The sequence below is a fragment of the Berghia stephanieae genome, chromosome 2, assembly GCF_034508935.2.
Source record: "Berghia stephanieae isolate SIO BIC M18660-M18661 chromosome 2, UCSD_Bste_1.3, whole genome shotgun sequence".
NCBI lineage: Eukaryota > Metazoa > Mollusca > Gastropoda > Nudibranchia > Aeolidiidae > Berghia > Berghia stephanieae.
The window spans coordinates 31,910,626-31,933,125 of NC_088361.1; the positions used below are offsets into that span (position 1 = coordinate 31,910,626).

Genomic DNA, 22,500 nt, shown 5'->3' on the forward strand with positions numbered 1-22,500 from the left:
TTTCAGATTTAATTCTCATTTGAGTTTGCGAGTGAATTTTTATAGTTGAAAATGCATATATGACTATGCATTATAGAAAGTTCTGTTGATAGGAGAGAGAGAGAGAGAGAGAGAGAGAGAGAGAGAGAGAGAGAGAGAGAGAGAATGAAAGAAAGATCAATGAGAATGAGAGAGAGAGAGAGAAAGAGAAAGAGAGAGAGAGAGGGGGGGGGGAGGGGACTGAGGGGAGAGAGAGAAAGAGAGAGAGAGAGAGAGAAAGAGAGAGAGAGAGAGAAAGAGGACTTCTGAGTTTGAGAGTGAGCATATGTGTCGTAGGAGTCCATAAAAGTACGTGTATCAATACAACTTTGAAAGCACGCGTCTGTGAGTCTGTGTGTATGTATGTATGTGTTTGTGTGTGTATGTGTGTGTGTGTGTGTGTGTGTGTGTGTGTGAATCTTGGATTAAAAGCTCAACGTTAACTACATCCTCACGTTTACGGTGTTCAAGACATTAAAACGCTTGTATAAATCTTAATCTAATTAACCCTTTTACGGCGATCTTAGCGTCTCTCCAGTCATCAGTTCACCCATTCTTTACCTGACCAAAAATAAGGGGTGGGGTTGCGGAGTCGTTAAGGCATTGCACTCTGGACTTTCAGATCCTAGATTTGAGCCCCGTTCCAGAAATTTCTTTGATGGATTGTCTGTAATCCTTCAGAAATGCGCATGCGACGGCTTTTGACGATGTTGCTCGGAAGAGCAACTTGTTTTGTTTGTTGTTGTTGTTATTTGTTTTGTTTTATTATGTTTTTAATCGCAGACCGCTTTTACAAAGCGAAGTAAGGGATACCCGAATCGTATTCGTTGTTAATGCTTTCTTAATAATACCAATTAGATAATGAGGACAGAATCTTGTAAAATTTACCTCGCGTGCAAAGGGGTAATGTGTATAATGTATGTGTGTAAGTGTGTATGTGTGTGTGTGTTCGCGCTCAAGCATGTGAATGTGTGTAGCTAAATTATTATCTGACATAATTTAAAATACATGGAATTTCTACAACGGTGCCAAAGAAAACACTAAATCGTTATTTTTTCATGACATTCAAAAATCATTCTCTTACTCTCTATCATTACCCCCCCCCCCCCCCCCCTCTTTCTCTCTCTCTCTCTCTCTCTCTCTCTCTCTCTCTCTCTCTTCCTCTCTCTCTCTCTCTTCCTCCTCTCTCTCTCTCTTCCTCTCTCTCTCTCTCTCTCTCTCTCTCTCTCTCTCTCTCTCTCTCTCTCTCTCTCTCTCTTTTCCACTCTCTCTTCCTCTCTATCTCTCTCACACTATCTCCCCCATTTTTCTCTCATTCTCTCTCTTCTCTCTCTCTCTCTCTATCACACACTCACACACACACACACACACACACTTACAGACGATCCAAGATGGTGAATTTTTGGACAGGTGACTAACTAGCATTTAGATATGAGTCAAGCGAAAGGCAGAAAGATTACATGCGTTCTTTATGTCATTTTGGTATTATAATCGTTTGGGTTTTTTTTTTGATCAGGAAAATACTTTCTTTTTAGAATAAACAAAACTTTCTCTCACCATTCTCGTTTCTTCGTCCATAAATCAAGGACTTAATCCTAGAAAAAAAATCAAGGTAAGATAAAGTAAGTAAAATAGGAAGGCTTGTCTTTCCATTGTTAGAGATTCGCGCAATTCTCTATTTAAAATAATAATAAAAATACAATTTTTTTCATTCTCAGAGTAAATGTTTACTAGGATCTATCGCGAGGAGACACTCGGATAATTTCCAGGCAAAAGTCGCATTGCATCAACGCAAATTAAGCGATTGGGGGGAAAAACGAGATGCCGACATTAGGAATCGAACCCAGCTCCTCCTGGCATCAACGTGATGCATATTTGCTGTTGGCCGTCTTATTAACTAGTTTTGTTTTTGCATCTCTAATGTGTTTGTTATTTATCCATTTTAATGGAGGGTTTTTCAATTGTTTTTTTACTTGGTTTACGTTGGGGTTTCTGGGGTTTTGTTTTTTTCGGGGTTTTTTTTTATTGGTCCGCTTTTTTTTTTTTGGGGGGGGGTCATTTTTTTTTGGTTTGTTTGGTTATTTTAATTTTAATCATTGATAATCATTGAATGTACTTGACTCCCAAATTCCAGTGTAATGCATACCACGTGCTATCTTTCTTGAGTATTATTTAAAATATCCAAACCTGTATAATATATTAACCTGAGAATTGATTTACAATATATACCTGTAATCATTATGCCGCACACTGACAAAACGCCTATAACATTTTGTCCACAAAACTTTTATTTCTCAGATAAAATATGCTAACTCGCGTTGTTTTTGCCTCAAACTACTTATTGATTTATTCAGGTAATGGATTTTGTTCATTATAACTTTTGATATCCAGAACAAAGTAAGTCATGATACAAACCGTCAGTCTTGTATGATGCAGTGCCAAATATAGAATATGTTTAGAAACCAAGAGAAAAAAAAATCATTCACAAAGTTTTAAACAGCTGCCTTCTTGGCAACGGTTTATTGTTGATCTTTTTTGTGTGTATTTTACTTTTATTTTTTTATTTTTTGTTGTTTTTTAAATTTTTTTTTTAGTTGATTCTCTTGAACCTCTTGAACTCTTATTTATCTAAAGAAATTTGACATGTCGTCACATGCATTTATTTATTGGAGTGGGTTAAATAAAGTAGGTGTCTGTGTATGTGTTTGTGTTTGTGTGTTGTGTGTTAATGTATGTGTGTTTGTATGTTGTGTGTGAATGTGTGTGTGTTTTGTGTGAATGTGTGTATATGTGTTTGTGTGTTTTGTGTGAATGTGTGTGTGTGTGAGTGTGTATGTGTGTGTGTGTGTGTGTGTGTGTGACGTGAACGGCGGGAGTGAATATTTTCGTTCCTCTCCTTTTCACAATATCAGTTTTCTCATACCCATACCAAGGATGTTTTAGATGACTCTAGTTATTGATGTTCGATACAGGGTTCAACATTCACTTTAGTAATCTATTGCCTGGTGGAATTTGGGAAATGGGCCAGAAATGTTGCACTTTTAGATTTTGACTTCCAATAAAAAATGTAAAATTAACGGGAGAGGGGTACGAGGAGGGGAATATATCTAACGATTTTCAAAATCAATGTGCACTACCTAATGGGAAAAGGAGAGGGGGTGGTGTGGGATGGGGTGATAGGATTACTGACATTACAACAAAATATCTAATGGTGCATGGGGTGCATGGTTATTGGGAAAAGTTGTTAAACATTGAATGTAATTTCAGTCTGTATGGGTGGGGCTGATATTAAAAATAGAGGTGGAGGCGGGAAGATATTTGTTAGTTTGCAAAGCTTGTGATATCGTAAAGGAGTTCTTTAAAGATGTATTGCCATCATTAGGGAGATATCCCTAGCTTCACTATCCTACAAGAGTATTCTGACGCGATCAAATTACCATCTCATACAGTATATTATGTCACCTGTAAGGTTATTATTTTTATACGAGCAGTCTTACAGTTTCCGACATTCCCTATAGTCAAGTACTTCTCTTTCACCAACGAATCGGGTATTGCTTAATGTAGAATGCACTATGAAAACTAATATTATTTGTTTGTAAAACGAATTTAGAACAGGAAGTAAGCTGGCTGTGACGACACGTTATTGTTCCCCGTTACAAGAGAAACTATTAACTTCAGATAATTTTTGGAAACAGAAAATTACACCATCCGTCAAAATTAGGTTGCACAAGCTTTTTATGAACAAAAATATTGCTCAACAAAATGCTTTTTAGATATTTCTGTTTTTGTGACTTTATTTCCTTTTCCCTCATACTTAAGCAATGAGTTTCATAGTTTAGAGGCAAAAAAATACCAACGAGTGATGATCGCCAAATAATTTGAAATTTTTCATAGGGCAATGTATAATTTCAAATATGATTAAAATACCTCTTTTTAAAATGACATTTTACCAGAAAGATTTTACATCATGTAAAGTAATTTTATAATGTCTCCAAGCATGTGATAAAGTCTGAAAACTCTTTAGATCATACTTACCTTTTCAGAGATTTAGGGTCTAAGATTTTTGACAGATTGGGTCTGACATTATTTTAGCGGTACAAGGAGTAAAAAATCTATTGGCAATTTTATTTAAAAGCTGTTTATGTCAGGTTACGACAGAAATGAGCGGACAATGATATAGTACAACACTAATGCATTAGGACATTTTATGGCGACCACCTTTCCTAAACAGGCTGGAGATTTTGCCTTCGATAAACCATTTTAGATGCTCGTTAAAGATTATTTTTACGGGCACGAATCGGATTGATATTCAAATGTCGATAGATTATTATCAAATATTGCCAAGTAGCTTTCATCGACTCTAGTCGATTTTTGTGTTTTTTTGTTTTTTTTGTTTGCTTGTTTTGCTAATGGCTCTCGATTTCTTTATAATTCATTTCCCCCGAGTTTTGAATCCTATAAAACGATTCGGGCCAATTTCCGCAGCTAGGGGATAAAAGCGATTACCAATGTAATCGGTTCCCCAAATTGGCCCCAGTCTCATTGTCGGGTATTGCCCAGCCGACGGCCCAAGACGAAAAGGTATAATTCGGTATTAGGAAACAACGTATCAAAATATGAAAGAAGAGAGATAGAGAGGGAGAGAGATAAGGGGGGGGGGGGGGGGGGGGGGGGGGTGAAGCACGCGAGGAGCGGGGGAGGAAATTTCTTGAATTTTGTCTTAAGAGAATGAATGTAAAGATCGTTATTCAATTGAATATTTTTGCTATAAAATATTTAACTATTTAAAACTGTGATTCGCATACTTAGATTCCTCTTCCAGTCTGCCAATCACCAATACTCGAGAACTTTATGATGGGAATAATATGATAATTATTTTATTGGAACTATTGTCTCGTCTATAACAATTTTTGTTCGGAGAAAATCTGGTCTTAATAATCGAATTTTAAGCAAACCCTCTAAACTGACGTGCACTTATTTGCAGGACTGATAACCTTGTGGGCTCATTGTTGTAATGGAAATATCAAAAATGCAGCAAAATACGTTCCTGTACAACAATCTTAAACGAGGCCCATAAGTGGGTTCAGATGTCAGACCTGCATATATGTGCACGTCGCTCTAAGCTCTTTGGTAGATGAAAATCATTTATTGTGGAGAATGAATGTTGTGAACTTCAATCAATAAACAACACCAGTCCACCACTGTCAACATGCAGGCATAGGACTCGTAACACCCACGCATTGGGGTACATCATCACAAGATCAAACATAATATAAAATAGGCAAAAGAGCTTTATTATTTTCCACGAACCACATTGAATTGGTACAATCTGCCAGAAGAAATAGTTACAGCCACCATGTCGGAAGAAGAAGAAAAAGAAGGAGGAGGAGAAGGAGGAGATGAAAAAGGAGGAGGAGGAAGGAGAACCTAATGAGCATGAATAGAAGAAAATGAAGAAGAAGAGGAAGAAGAAAAAGAAGAAGAAGAAGAAGAAGAAGAAGAAGAAGAAGAAGAAGAAGAAGAAGAAGAAGAAGAAGAAGAAGAAAAAGAAGAAGAAGAAGAAGAAGAAGAAGAAGAGAAGAAGAAGAAGAAGAAGAAGAAGAAGAAGAAGAAGAAGAAGAAGAAGAAGAAGAAGAAGAAGAAGAAGAAGAAGAAGAAGAAGAAGAAGAAGAAGAAGAAGAAGAAGAAGAAGAAGAAGAAGAAGAAGAAGAAGAAGAAGAAGAAGAAGAAGAAGAAGAAGAAGAAGAAGAAGAAGAGAAGAAGAAGAAGAAAGAAGAAGAAGAAGAAGAAGAAGAAGAAGAAGAAGAAGAAGAAGAAGAAGAAGAAGAAGAAGAAGAAGAAGAAGAAGAAGAAGAAGAAGAAGAAGAAGAAGAAGAAGAAGAAGAAGAAGAAGAAGAAGAAGAAGAAGAAGAAGAAGAAGAAGAAGAAGAAGAAGAAGAAGAAGAAGAAGAAAGAAGAAGAAGAAGAAGAAGAAGAAGAAGAAGAAGAAGAAGAAGAAGAAGAAGAAGAAGAAGAAGAAGAAGAAGAAGAAGAAGAAGAAGAAGAAGAAGAAGAGAAGAAGAAGAAGAAGAAGAAGAAGAAGAAGAAGAAGAAAGAAGAAGAAGAAGAAGAAGAAGAAGAAGAAGAAGAAGAAGAAGAAGAAGAAGAAGAAGAAGAAGAAGAAGAAGAAGAAGAAGAAGAAGAAGAAGAAGAAGAAGAAGAAGATCTTTTTTAAAAACATTATTATTTATATCATTTTGACTCAAATCTCACTTTTCATCTAGTTCAATTCGTCATACTCCAAGATTAGAGTGTATCACAATATGTGATTAAACTCTTCAATGCAGAATTATGTCAGGTGATTTAGATACTAATATTTGAAAATAAAGATAAAAATATGAGACTTGGGTTAAGTTTACATGTTTTTTTGTTGTTTTTAAAATAGATCTAACAAGAATTAAAGTTTAAAATGTATTGTCATCTCAACTTTCAAATACACCATTTGGCATCTTGTTCATATCGACCTAAAACCGTCTTTAGGCGATGGGCCTCATACATTACGTTGGCAATAAACAAAGATTTGATTACGCTTATCAAGTTTTAGTTGTGATGTTGTAGGATTAGAAATCACCCTGTGCATGTTTGATTTGTGGAGCATTATTACCTTCAAACAAGAGTTAAATGAGTTACCATCCGAGTAGCTCATAGTGCTCTGATCTTGATCAGACTTGTCAAAGAAAGAAACAACTATCCTAAAATGAAATACAAGAATCGATTTGATTTACAAATACAAATGATTTGGACGTTTCGGGTTTCCCCTTTGGCAATAAAACATCATGAATGAGACATTAAAAATTGCATGAGAGATGGGAGGATGGCGATTTGACAGTAGTATAATATACGATTATTACACTCATGCTTGTTGGCATTCAGGACGTGTTCGAAATCGTTGCATGTGCTTGCGAGTGCGCGTGGGAAACAAGGTTCGAATTCCAAAACGCAAGATAGTAAGAGATCTTTTATTCTACCATTCAATCAATTGAATAAAAGGCATATACAAAAGCGTACTTCTTTTTATAAGAATCTATTTTTAGTGAAATTTACCACTTGATTGTCTGATGTCACAAATTATTCCGCGTTACTATTTACGTGGAGAGGGAGAATAATATATAATATATCGTATCGTATCGTTGAAGGGCTAATAGGTTCTAAAAACCTTTAAATGTTTTGGGTAACATTTGCATATAGATACAATTTATTAATAATTATATATACAGCATTCAATGTTAATTGATTATATTAAGAATTAAATGTCTAATACATTTATAAGTGTGCTGTATTCATAGTATAATTAACTCTATTTACATTCATGTGGCAAGTCTAACTTTGTACATTCGAGGGTTTCAAATAATTGATATACAAAATGCAATAACATCCAAAGTCATGTTACATTATTCATCAAAATCAAATTGTAAGTTTTTTTATCAATGACATTTAAAAAAATATTAATTGTATTAGGATTGTGTTCTTTATTTTTATACAATCACATTTATATTCATCAAAATACAATTTATTATCAAATATGATCCCCAGTTCCCAATTCCCTTTCTAAGCATGTAGTTGGCATAACAGTCGTATTATTGTCACCTATGTAATAGGAGAATAAAGCTTTGACCTACCAATGTGCAGCACTCTACATTTAGTAATATTAAAATAAAGCTGCCAATTTTCTGACCAATTGTATAGTGAATTTATTTCGTTTTGAAAGATATCTTTATTTAATGTTGGTGTCATCAGTATCAGGTAGATCATTTATATAGATAATGAACAGTAAAGGACCAAGTACACTGCCCTGAGGGACACCACTAGCTGCGCATATGAAATCAGAACAGCTTTCACCTACGACAACCCAATGTGTAGGGCCACTTTAAAAAATACAATCCATTTATAACCATTACCAGTAATGCCATAACCTTTAAGTTTCAGAAAGAACCTTTTGTATGGCACAGAATCTAAAGTTTTCCTAAAATCTAAATACATAACATCAATATTGCATTTTTCATCAATACATCTTGTAAAATCAGCCATTACTGGCAATAATTGAGTAGTGCAAGAACGTCCCTTTATAAATCTATGTTAACAATTATTTCTCAATTGATTCATTTCAATAAAACTATTTTCTCTTTAAGTATACTCTCTAAGATTTTACTATGAATACAAGTCAGGCTTATTAGTCTGTATTTAGACGGATCACATCGATCACCCTTTTTGAATATTGACGTAACATTTGCAAATTTCCAATCTTCAGGGAGTACACCACTAGGAAGAGATTTGTTATATAAATAGCAGACAGAAAATGTTATTTTCTTTGCCAATTCCTTTAATAAAAGTGGATGTATATCGTCAGGTCCCATATTTTTATTTGTATCAAGTTTCACTCATTTATTATAAAATTCAATCTCATTTACCACAATATCATTCAAACAAGACTTAATAACTCGGCTGTGGAACATAGGCATATTATCAAAAGTTTCTTGTGCAAATACACTTGGAAAAAATGTATTTAAAACATCTGTCTTTACAGCCGTCTGATGTAGTCCGTTTCCCAATACCGTTTTTAACTTTAAGTTAACTGTTAAGGTAGATATCTCCAAAACCCCTTTTCATTTGACTTACTCGCAGACGCATTTTATTTCTCAAATGATTTAATCTTTTGTTTTATAAAATGTTTGTCACATGCATGTGACTATCATAGGTTTGAAAATGTTCTTGAGATTTATACTTTAATTTTAAAAAATATAATCTATGGTTTTTGTTCACAATTTTGTTTAACCTCACGAGACATCCATAGGGGTTTATTTATTTTCGTAGATACTTTAAAAGGGATAAAACATGACTCCATCTCTTTTAGTGTATTCTTTAAATTATACTTCCAAGTCATTTGATTATCGTCTCAAAATAATTGGACCAATCCAATTCAGCCAAACACCTTCTTCCTTCTTCATAGTTTACTTTATAATAGTCATAAACTTTCTTTGCTTTCATTTAAAAATATGTTTTATGGTATGTTTAGAGAGATATGTATAACTTCATGATCACTATTTCCAACGGGAGACAAGTGCTGAACAGATCCCACCCAAGTTTCATCATAACAAATAAAAATCCGGAATATTACTCTGTTGACAATTTCTATGACGCGTCGGATTATTGATCATTTGCACGAGTTATGCATCTCGCAATGTTTCAACAAATAGTGACTCTGAGTTAATGTTACAATTACCATTCTGTGAAATAGTACGAAATTAAAAATATCCCATTTATCAATAATATAGTAAAAATTGTTTTTGGTCAAGTGGCAATACGTTATTTCTGAATAGTTCTATGAAATGTAATTTATTTAAGTTGTCATTCCTATAGAGATTACGTATTAAGAATGTTAGATTATTGTGCACCAAATACTTTCTTCAACAGTGTAGCTAAAGGTAAATTCGTGAGCACTAAGCTTTTCTAAAGGGTATATTGCAACTCCTTTGTGAGGTTGTGCATTAAAGAAAGAATCGCAGCCCTTAATTGAAAATTCCAACTCGATATTGATATAAATGTAATGTTTAGGCACTAATTCTGTAATACATAATATGATTTTTGGACATATCTGCTCAATTAAAATATCTAATTCATTGCTCTTATTCAGAAAACTGTCAACATTGGTATGCACTATTTCAAAATCAGGAGTCGTAGTCAGTATTCCTTGCGCTGAGAAAAAAAATGTATAGGAAGAACGACGATAATGATTCTTCGTGTTTGGATGAGAGGATGTTGGTATAGATGTCCTCACGTTGCTAACGTCATTTTTGGACCTTTCGTGAAGAATAAGTTGTCCCACTTCCTGCGATTTGACGAGAACTCTTATAGCTGTCAGCAACCCTAGTTTGTCTTTTCCTATCGGTGTCTTTAGTATGGCGACCCGCTGTTTACCACAATTGGATCGAATCGTTATAACAATATCATTGGAGATTTTGTTGCAACGTGAACAGTTGGGGTGGATCGGGAATTTGTTTTACCCTTGTTTCGTCATCTGATAATGGTGGGCTAAATTCACAAGATCCAACTGCTCATCCATTGGATAAAGGGAATCCAGAATAACTCGTCCTCCGTTTTTAGTAGTTACATTGATTTTGCATTGGTACGACCAAACCTTATCAACCTTATCAGCGGAGCAATCTTGTGTTAGTTGTCGTTTAGTTTTCATATATTGACAGTCCAGAGTCTATTAACTGCTGACAAGATTGAAGGACAGAGTCACGACCAACCCGTCTTATAAACGTGACAATTATAGAACGAGGTTTGATCGCGCATTTACCCCCTGTCCTGTGAAAGGCGTACAAGTCTTTTTATGTATGATCAGTTTCATGTTATTGTTAAAAAGACTCAATATTTTTTCAGACATTGATCCTTTGGTTCGTTATGGTCCTCTGCCATACCAAAAATCCGTATATAATTCCTCCCAGAGTATATTCCATTTTTGTTTAGCTCACTGTTGATTGAATTAATTTTATCCACAAGAATCTTGCTGTCATTTTTGAGAAGATTATTTATTTCATTTTGTTTTTGAATTTCCAATCAAAGGCCACTATTTTCCATAGTTTGAAGATAAATTATAAAGTGACAAAAGTTACCATGTGCGCAGAGGCGCTATCAGTAAATGGATGCCATATTTGTCAATGAATGTAAAGCCAAGAGATTCTTTCAAAAGATTCTGATTAAAAAAGAAATGCTTTAAATACTCTAATTATAATTTGTTCATCCATCTATTCATCCACTCAAGCTTGAATTCCCTGTTCCTTCATTCGTTTCCTCATTCATTCATTCATTCATTCATTCATTGATAAATCAAGTCATTTGTCAACCCATTTAAAAACGCATCCTTCCCATCTGTCAATCCACCAGATTTGGAGGGACCCCAAACTCCAGTGGGAACCTCAAAAGTACGGCAACATCACCGAGATTCGTATTCCCTACGACGCCGTGTGGCTCCCTGATATCGTGCTGTACAACAGGTAGGACGGAATTGGCTTGAAATCGTTAACCATGAAATCCGTAACCCAATAAAGGAGGGGTTCGGTTTCACTCTACTTTGACATCACATCTTAGCGTTTTCACTAAGAATTCAGTAACAGCAATGTCATGCGAGAATCCTAATCCTAATCTATTGCTCTTTTGGTTTAAAGAAAAATGAGTAGACAGCCACTTAAATAATTTGAGAAAGTATATATTTTAATTAGGTCTCCCTGCCAATCATGTGAATCGAATATAATACACACACACTCACATACACACACACACACACATTCACACACACACACAGGCACACAGATTTACTATTTTATGATATTAATATAGATTGGACAAAGGAAAGATTCGGATCTCGTGATTACGTTAAAAATATTACAGGAGTCTTTCAAATAACGAGCGAAAAAAGTCTTTGTTAAGTCTGAAATAAATAAATAGATAAGTAATTAAATAAATCGATAAATATTTGAATAAATAGAAAATAAATGAATAAATATATAAATAAATGAAAAAAGAAATAAATGAATATATAAATAAATAATTAATAAATAGATAAATTAATAAAATAGATACATAAATAAAATAATACATAAACAAAAGGGACAATAGAAATGGAAGTATCACATTCCGAAAAATATTTTTTAAGTTTTGTATAAAACCTCAGTAATTAAAATCAAAATATATTTAGAATTAGACACACAAGATGTTAATATACGTTTTTAGAAGCTCAATTACCTTACTCAACGCAGGTCCCTTCTCTCCCAGGGAGGTTGGATGTCATGGCTTTCCATCCTTCATTGTCCATTAGCCTCGTTACATTCTTCATATCTCGTTCCTGTCATTGTATTAATGTTACCTGTCCAATTTTTCCTTTTTTCTTCCTATTAATAACTGACCCGTCTCTTCTAAACAGTACCATGCCAGGATGCCAAAATTTCATTCTATTGTTTACATTACGAGAAATGTGATTTTTTTAAATGTCATGTTAAAGAACCATATCTATTTTTCTTGATAAAACAAGAAATGACAACAGAGAGAAAGAACTTCGCGGCGGCGATGGGGGTTCGAACCAGCGAACTTGCTGGTACAACACTCTGCCTGGCTGGGGAGATCGTGACTCTGCCATGTTGAACCCGTGACCTCAAGAAGTAGGGGAGAGAAGGCTCTAGATTAAGGTTTGAAGCGACTTTTTGGAGGTGGTGGATAGCTCAGACGGTAGAGTCACGATCTCACCGGCCAGGCGGAGTTGTCGTACCAGTAAGGCCGCGGGTTTGAGCCCCCATCGCCGCCGCGAAGTTTTTATTCTCTATTGTCTTCTGGCACTTTCCTGCTCACTTTATTTATTGTCATTATCAACATCAGTGCCTGCTCCACTCACTTTTCTTGATAAAACAAAAACCTAATCAAAATCTCATTTCTTTTGACTATTCATATCATCAAGACCACCCCAACATAAAAACTGTTTATTGTCACTTATCCTGTCTCGTCACACTTTCCTTCGGGTGTCTTTTCTCTCTGGAGTGTTTTCTAGTATGGTCAAAATAATGCGACCCAATGCGTCAACCAGATTTTATGCAGGAATAAACTATCTGAAGGCAGTTGAATCTACACCCAAATTATCAAAATTAGGAAGTTTACGTTTTGTTTTGTTTTGTTTTGAAGTTGAAAAAAACAAGACCTGGGTGCACATATTATCAGGTCTAGTGACCGAACGCCATTATGGACTTGGTATAACATTGTTGTTATAGACAATAATATTTAGCGTTGGTTATAGGGTATTTCAGTTACAGCAATGAGCCCATGACTACTTAGGTTGTCAGACTTGCAAATAAGAACACATTGATCAAACTTTATTCTCCTGAATGAGAGCATTTCTTTTAACACCAATGCAATAAGTTATGTTTAAAATTCAATATCAATTATAATGTGCATTTCGATAGATTACCTATTTAAGAGGATTAGTCACAAATATCCAATACCACATTTAAAAAGACCATTTTTGTCTACACGCGAGAGAAAGGGGCGGGGGGGGGGCACAAGAGGGGGTATTATCTATTCAATTAATATGAATTTAAACTGATTTACTAACTGCTTTCAAACATTTTCTAGATATTCGAGAGCCTGTCTCATACAAATCACTTTCATTGAACAGTATCTGTAAAACTTCCTAAAATATTATCGAGTGATATTTTACTCTTTAGTCTACGGAAGCATTTTGTGAACTTATGCTTTAATCAAGGAAAATATTAGTCGATTATTTCATTGATATCCATGTGTTTGTATGCTGTACATAATATATTGTTGATAATAATACCATGAAGAAGATGATGATGATGATGACGATGACGACGACGATGATGATAATAATAATGATGATGACGATGATGATGATGATGATGATGATGATGATGATGATGATGATGATGATAATTATGATGATGATGATGATGATGATGATGATGATGATGATGATGATGATGATATTGATGATGATGATATTGATGATGATGATGATGATGATGATGATGATGATGATGATGATGATGATGATGATGATGATGACATCCTTCCATCCTCAGCGCCACAATTACGTCCGAATCTGTGAGTACCAACGTGATAGTGGACCATGCCGGCAGAGTGATGTGGTTATCCATGGTCATTTTCAAGTCATCTTGTGCCATTACAGTCAAGTATTTTCCTTTTGATTCACAGGTAAGTCCCGAAACGTTTGACAAATTACTTGATTCCTTGCAATGATAAAAATCGTGTCTTTTAAACGCTACAACATACAGTTTAAAAAAACACCGAAACACCGAAATACAGACGGAATGGTTAAGGTTGGACGGCAGTGTCTTAGATGAACAGTTCAATGAATAGGTCGGATATATATATATATATATATATATATATATATATATATATATATATATATATATATATATATATATATGCAGGTCTGACATCCGAGCCAATTATGGGCCTACATTTACATTGTTGTAATGGACAATATTTTGGGTCATTTATTAGGATTGCCATTACAACAATGAGCCCATAATGAATTGGGTTATCAGACCTGCAAATTAATGCATGTCGGTCGGAACAATAGCACTCTATACTATAGAGGGCCATGGTTGGAACCGGAAGATACGGTAAAGGTGATGTGAGTTTGTTGGAACGCAATACTCTTCAACAATCGTAACTTCCCTCGCAATGACGCGTGGTAACTGGCTCTAAACTATCGGAACACTGGCGGACGCCCTTATGAAATATTTCTCCGACGAGCATAAACGCGTATCGAGAGGGAAAAAAACATTATAACGCTGATCATGTTTTGACTTTTACACATTCTGATCACAAGACATATGAAAATTTCTAGCCAGCATGAAGAATAAGAAGTACATATTTTCTTTGTTTAGAACCACAATGGCCGCCGTTGCTGGGCGACGTGACATCAGATTATTGAATCCAATTAATAATAGATATCCTATTTTTATCTGATATGTCTGCAATTGTACCATACAAAGTATTCCAGGTTTTTCACGACAAACAATAAAAGAAACTTACACCAAATCACATCTCCCTCCCCCCCCCCCTCTTCTCTCTCTCGCACATGCACACACAAACACACACACACAAACACACACACACACACACACACACATATTATATATATATATATATATATATATATATATATATATATATATATATATATATATATATATATATATTGAATCGTGTTGGATATAAATATGGTACGAATAGTGCTCGACATGTAACAATGGAGCGAATTATTATTGTAATATTTATTATTGTGATATTTACCACGATGTTGTAACATCATGGTAAATATTACAATAATATATTTATATATATATATATATATATATATATATATATATATATATATATATATATATATATATATATATATATAACGGACTAACACACAAAACTATGTGTAACCTTGAACGTTTATAGTCTGGTTAATACAGTTTAGTGAGAATTACTCATAAACGCGGATGGCAAAAAGCAATAACAAAGACCTGAGTGATGTCAACTTCATAATATCTACACTCACTCCCTCACACTTTTTTATCACTTTCCCTCTATAAATCCTTCTCTCTCCCCTCTTTCTCTTTATCTCTCTCTCCCCTCTCTCTCTCTCTCTCTCTCTCTCTCTCTCTCTCTCTCTCTCTCTCTCTCTCTCTCTCTCTCTCCAAACAACCCCGAGCACGATCGCCTTTTTTGACAAGCCAGATCGGCCGCGAGTCACCCGTTATTTTTATTCCTTGGTCAACACCAAGAGGCAGGACTTGGTGACCTCCAGTAATTAACAGTCAATACCAGTCAGCTATAACATAGTCTTGCTTGACCAAATAACTCAGGGCTGTCACGTGATTGACAGCTTGTATCGACCTTGCATTGAATCCGACATTTTGGGGTTATGATTTATTTTCATCTTTATCTTTTTTTTATATATAGTCCAAAGTCGGCCAAGTTAACTTAAAATAGTTTTTGTTTGCGCTTTTTTTCTGCCTGTTTTTTTCTGTACTTCAATTGATGGAACGAAGATGACGTCACTAAGCCCTTTGAGGATGTTTTAGCTCGCCCGTTTTATGAGTAGTTCTCTAACATTCAGACTATAAAGTTAAGTATGTTTGTTTGTTATATCCGGCTGGCAATATTGTGAGTATTTTTAGATAATTGCACAGCATTAATACCAGCGTTTCACATTAAAGCGATAGCGGTTATGTTTATTTTTCTTCTTTAAGTTCTCTTTAATTCTCATTTGTTAATTTACATTTTTGCTATTATTATTATTATTATTATTATTATTATTATTATTATTATTATTATTATTATTATTATTATTATTATTATTATTATTATTATTATTAATATTATTATTATTATCATCATCATCACCATCATCATCATCATTATTATCATCATCATCATCATCATCATCATCATCATCATCATCATCATCATTATTATTAATATATTATTATTATTATTATTATTATTATTATTATTATTATTATTATTATTATTATTATTATCATCATCATCACCATCATCATCATCATTATTATCATCATCATCATCATCATCATCATCATCATCATCATTATTATTATTATTATTATTATTATTATTATTATTATTATTATTGTTATTCTTTCTTATCATCATTATTATTATTTACGCTTTTATTGCTGTTCTTTTTGTTGCTGTTGTTATTTTTGTCATTTCTGGGTTTTTTAATTGTTGTTGTAATTTTTAGCCAATCAGATCAGGATAATTTCCTATTAGTGGTTTGCCGCGGTGCAATATCAGCTTGTCAATGTTGTTTATCAGCTTAATGACACTGGCGCACCATGACAAAACACAGTATTTAAACATTGGTCAGAAAACTTTGATTCACACCAGTAGATTAAAATGGCTGGCAACGTATCAACAAGACTGAAAACCTATACTTTTATTATCACTCCTTTAAAATCTCATTTTAAAGACGTTTTGAGAAGTTGAGGGCCATTTTTTAAATTGATTGATTGCAAAGAAAAGTCTTTTGTCCAAAATGTGAAAGTGTGTTTTGATATTGTAAGGTAGAATAATTGGCCAATCTTCTGTAGCTAAATTGGCTTGCAATTGAATGCAATGGGAGGCCGCAATAATTGACGAGCGGTAGAGTGTCCTGTTACAACGTCCAGATGCATTAAATATGATCAGTTACAGGACGGGTGACAATGAACTCAAAACTCTGACCTGGGTGTTTTGTTAGTGTCCTGTTACAAAGTCCAGATACATTAAATGTGATCAGTTACCTGACGGGTGACAATGAACTAAAAATTCTGACCTGGGTGTTATTATTATTTTATCATCATTATTATTATTATTATTATTATTATTATTATTATTATTATTATTATTATTATTATTATTATTATTATTATTATTATTATTATTATTATTATTTTTATTATTATTATTATATGTTAAATATTATGTAGCCTATCGTTTTGTCTTATCTATTCAACTCACAATAAGCAATTAGAATGCCACTCCTACCTGTGTTAAGTACATCTGAGATAGACCAAAGATTTTGAAAAATACCTTTTCAAATTAATTTTAATCATTTTTTAATGAAGCCGCTCCGTGCCACAGTCAGAATTACTTGGAACGGATATGAATCTCAATTTACGTCTCCCAAATGTCTACACAGATAGATATTCGAAAAGCTAAAACTGTAGAGAAGCTTTAACAAGGAGGTCATTAGTTGACCTAGTGAAGTAGTCCTTCAGACCTATAATATCCCGGAGCTGGAGTTTATCTATAGCGTTTAACGGGTAAAATAAATCTACCGTTAAGTAATTTCCGCCAAATCTATTATTATTATCGTTACAGTAATGAGCTGGTGGACAAAAACTGCATTGTGACGACAAATGCACACGCTCAACTTAAACAAGTAATAATAACAAACAAAAAAAACAATAAATAAACAAATAGAAAAAGCACACAGACGTTAGGAAGGCGAGAATACAGTGAAATGTCAGGGACGGGTAGACTGCAAGAGATAGGCATCTCCCATTAGTGTTTGTTAATTTTCGTCCATCGCTACAACGCTTCCTGGCCTCAGCTAGTGGGCCGTGTGATTCAATTAGGTTATCATTTGGGGGGGGGGGGGGGGGTTCGACAGTTGGTTGGGGGGGGGGGGGGATAGGAGTGGCAGAGGGTGATGTTATGGCTGAAAGAAACACCGGTCAAATATAACTATGGCGTAATATCATAAAATAATTTAGATATTTAATATAGTGCTGGTTGTTTTCGTTATCTACAGTAGCACACAGACAAGTCACACTGGAAAAGTCAGTTTTTGTTTGTTTGTTTTTTAACTTGCGCATTGACACGTTTTCATCGTGATCAATCATTCATTTCTCTCAAGACAAACTTCCATTCATTTCATACCGGTCAAGATGTCAATATTTGGCCATGCATCTTACAAGATCCGTCTTCACCTGGGGTCAAGTACCCATTCACACTTGAGTTAAAGTGTAATTATAATACCTTAATGTCTATCTTATTTTATTAGGGCGTTCTTTTCTTTTTTGCGTGGAATGAATTATGAAGTGAGAGAAAATGTAATGAGATAATGAGAGTCAATAGAAAAATAGGCAATATTGGGTAAGGGGTATAACGTGAGAAGAAATAAAGGGGTAATTGATGAGAGCGAAAGAGAGTCAGAGAAAGGGTGGGGGGGGGGGGGGGGGAGACAGAGAGACAAAGAATGAGGGAAAGAGACAAGGAGACAGAGAGAGAGAGAGAGTGAGGAGGAGTGAGACAGAGAGACAGAGAGCAAAAGGAGAGAGACAGAGAGACAGGGAGATGGATAGAAAGATCGATAGAAAGAGAGAGAAAATGCTAGATAGAGAGAAAGAGAGAAAGAGAGAGAGAGAAAGAGAGAGAACAATTCCTAATATGAAAGACAAATGCCAGACAATGTCCAATAATCGTCTAATCCATTTATTGACAAATTTCTGGGATGGTTCACACACTGACGGTTCCCCATTAGCTTCTTTGTATCCATCATTTTTGAAACAACAGACATAGAGCCGTGTCAATAGGACACATCCCTGTGGAACGCCGCCTGCCTGCCTCTATAACAAACCCTCACTTCAATTCCCGTCATTAACCCTTTACAGACTAGACTTACTTATTTGTTTGTTTTTATTTTTTATTTTAAACCTTGAGCAGTTATATAATAGCGCAATATCCACTAATAGTGCTCACACGTTTCACAAAGGGTCTTTGGCCAACAGTAACATGTATAGTAACATGTCGCTTATTAAGCGATTATTACAATATTTGGTAACTTCGCTCCGTTTTTTTACCCGGCGATCAAAACAATGCTGCACACTGAGAAAACACATAATATGTGACTATTCGTTCCAAAACGCTATGGTGTCGGGCTAAGCCTTATGCTTAAAATCAAATCTGATGTTTTAATTTATGTCATCTGGGAAAGTGTGGCTATGTGGTCTTGTGGTATGACACTCGCTTTCGGATCGGAAGGTCCAGGGTTCGAGCCTCGCTCGACGCATAGTTGAGTCCTTTGAAAAGGCTCTTTTCTCACATTCTCTCACCGTATTCAGGTGTAAAATGAGTACCTGGCCGTTTACAGCCATGCCTCTGTCGGGAAAAAAATGTTATATCAACTGTTGTTCCGGGGCCCCTTGTAATGCGCTTTGAGCGCGTTTGGTGGATATAGCTCTTTATAAATGCTTTAGTTTATAAAATAGGTTTTGTTTCTTCAAAAAATCAAGTTTCCTAATTCTCTTCCCCCCCCCCCCCCCCTTAACCTCAAGAAGGAGAGACATCCATGATTTACCGCCATTTTTGTTAGTTTACATTTTATTAAATTTTAATTAAAAATACGAAAATAAAAGTACATCATTAATTTAATGATGTACTTTTATTTTCGTATTTTTAAATATATTTTATCTAATCACCTCAACACTTCAAAACAAATCATCGAGATTTCCCCGTTATGGCCAGAATATTTTCATCCTGGTTTTTTTTTTTTTAATTTGTTGTTCTGTTTCTATTATTTTACTTTTCTTTTTTCTTTTTTTTTTTTTTTTTTTTTGTTATTAACATGATGAGGGTCATTTTAGTCGATCGATATATGAGGGACGAGTTTCCTGGCCAATTTTTTAAAGTTAAAAAAGTGTTTTCGTTTCAGAGCGTGGCAGAATATCAAATTTACCGGCGGGTCATGTGACCCAACGCCTTAAACCGGCAATACGTTGAGGTTGACCAAATACCGAGAAGTGATTTTTTACTTAAAATGGTCAAAAATTTCATTTCTTACTTTTGTCATTTCAGTTTTTCTATTATTTTCAATAAAACATGAAGCAGACTTAACACAACTTATGAATAAATTAATTCAGTGTTTGCATCTGAACCACTCCGACATATTACCCTTTTTTAAGCGTTAGGCCAAATTTGCTTGAGATGTCTTGTTAGGTTACAGCACAACCGAATGGTGCTTTGAAAGGATTAAATGACTTGTATCGAGTTGGCATACAAATGGCATTTCTATGTGATGGAATAAACTATACAACAAAAAAAGACGACATTAGATAGAAGAATCCCGTCTGAGACAACGTTTGAGAATTTCATTGAAGTGATAATTAATGGGATGACAGTTATCCACATAATAAACAACAACAACAGCAGCAATAATAATAACAACACAATAAATAAATGAAAATAAGTAAATAGAATAAAGTAAAATTCACTCCAGTTATGAGGAATATTTCTGTTGGATCTGACTCGAAAAAGTATAAGATAACCCAGACGTCCGCGAAACATTGCCAAAAGGGCAGAGTTTTTTGCTCAATGAGAAGAAGAAAAAAAAGTTCAAGACAGAGAATTCGAACCGTGGTCCGTCGGTGTTAGAGCGCTTCCTTCTTCACTCTACCTTTTCGACCTCTTCAACAGGAACACCTCTAGTACTACTACTACTACTACTACACTACTACTACTACTACTACTACTACTACTACTACTACTACTACTACTACTACTACTACTACTACTACTATACTACTACTTCTATTGCTACCACTACTACTACTATTACTACTACTATTACCACTACTACTCTTACTACTACTACTACTCTTACTACTACTACTATTACTACTACTACTACTACTACTACTACTACTACTACTACTACTAATAATAATAATAATAATAATAATAATAATAATAATAATAATAATAATAATACAATAACAACTACTACTACTACCATTACTACTACTACTACTACCACTACTACTACTACTACTACTACTACTACTACTACTACTACTACTACTACTGCTGCTGCTGCTGCTACTACTTCTACTACTACTACTACTACTACTACCACTACTACTACTACTACTACTACTACTACTACTACTAGACTTCTGTTATGCTTATCTACAAGCATTTATATAGTACCTTCCATTGCACCCCCATCTTTCCCACCAGAATTGCTCCCTGGATTTCTCCTCGTGGACGTATGACTACAACGGAATAAACCTGCTGATTCTTCCCATTGACGAAGGGGTGGATCCGCTGGTGACAGATGTGGCCAGGGGTGATTTATCCAACTACATGAACAGTACAGAGTGGGAGCTGGTCAGTTACATCCAAGAGAGACAGGTCAGTACTGAAATGGGAGTGATCTATATTCATGTTTTCGTCAAACCTGGTCATCGATCACATGATTTGTTGCTGTATAACGATTGGACAAATTTCTCAATATATCTAAACACGCTGCTTTGTTTATGAAAGTTGTAAACATACACACGAGTCATCCTGAGCCAAATGAACCATTGTAACATTGAATATTTCTCAAACTGTGAACACTTTTCACTATGCGGGTCATTTTGAGCACACTTTGCAATATGACCAATGACCTCGAGCACATGGAAATGTAATATAGATCGTGCCCAATGTTCGACTTTGTGGTTTTGAGGTACGACCTGGTCGACCGAGGTCGGAGTACCGCAACGTTGGGTCCTCGGAAAAGCCTCTTTACTTAAATTTTCTTGTCTCGCCGCCACTGTCATGTGTAAAATGAGTACAAAATTGTCTCTGTCTGAAAAAAAATAACGTAACAGAGCTGTAACACTGGTGACATGTCTCGTCTTACATGTTAAGTGGTGTTGTTATCTTGAGACCCCTTGTAAAGCACTTCTAGAATATTTCAGTGGATATTGCACAATAAAAAAGCTCAAGATTTTATTCGCCCCTTACCCTGACTTTTAAAAAAATAGTCCTTAAGAGCCATAAGATCCATAGAGCCGGAGTTTATCCCGTTTCTATAGCGTGAAACGGACAATAGCAATTGCTTGCTACCCTTTGGATATGGCACAAGTCTATCACAAAGTACTTTCCGCCAGATCTAACAGATCCAGCTACCCATTTACTGCTTGGGTGGACAGGGGGTCGGAAAAAATATCGAATGCACCTGGGATCGATCTTGGTCCCTTTGTAGGTGAAGCGAGCGCTCCACCAATTGAGCTATCGGGACCCCCCCCCCCCCCCGCCCCCTGCCTCGTCTTACATGTTAAGTGGTGTTGTTATCTTGAGACCCCTTGTAAAGCACTTCTAGAATATTTCAGTGGATATTGCACAATAAAAAAGCTCAAGATTTTATTCGCCCCTTACCCTGACTTGCTGGCTCATATAAAGTCTCCGTCCAAATGAGCGAGATTCTTTCGATGTTAGCTCACATCGTTTCACACGTGTAGTGAGGTATTCCTTCTTAGACTTTAGGCCCATGGAACCATGTTGTATGCCGGTGTCTGTAATATTATTAGGCCATTGACAATTCTTTACATTAACAATTATTGTGTAACAACCGCT

At 35.1% G+C, this 22,500-nt stretch overlaps 1 protein-coding gene across 1 annotated transcript in view; it reads left to right on the top strand.

The window, feature by feature from the left end:
• Positions 1 to 22,500, top strand: part of LOC144964713 (neuronal acetylcholine receptor subunit alpha-10-like) — a 116,165-nt gene that overhangs the window by 79,006 nt on the left and 14,659 nt on the right. Inside the window, exons 5-7 of the mRNA XM_078899253.1 lie at positions 10,945 to 11,054; positions 13,647 to 13,779; positions 21,118 to 21,291. Coding sequence (XP_078755379.1) covers positions 10,945 to 11,054; positions 13,647 to 13,779; positions 21,118 to 21,291 — 417 coding nt within the window. The remainder of the gene's footprint in view (positions 1 to 10,944; positions 11,055 to 13,646; positions 13,780 to 21,117; positions 21,292 to 22,500) is intronic.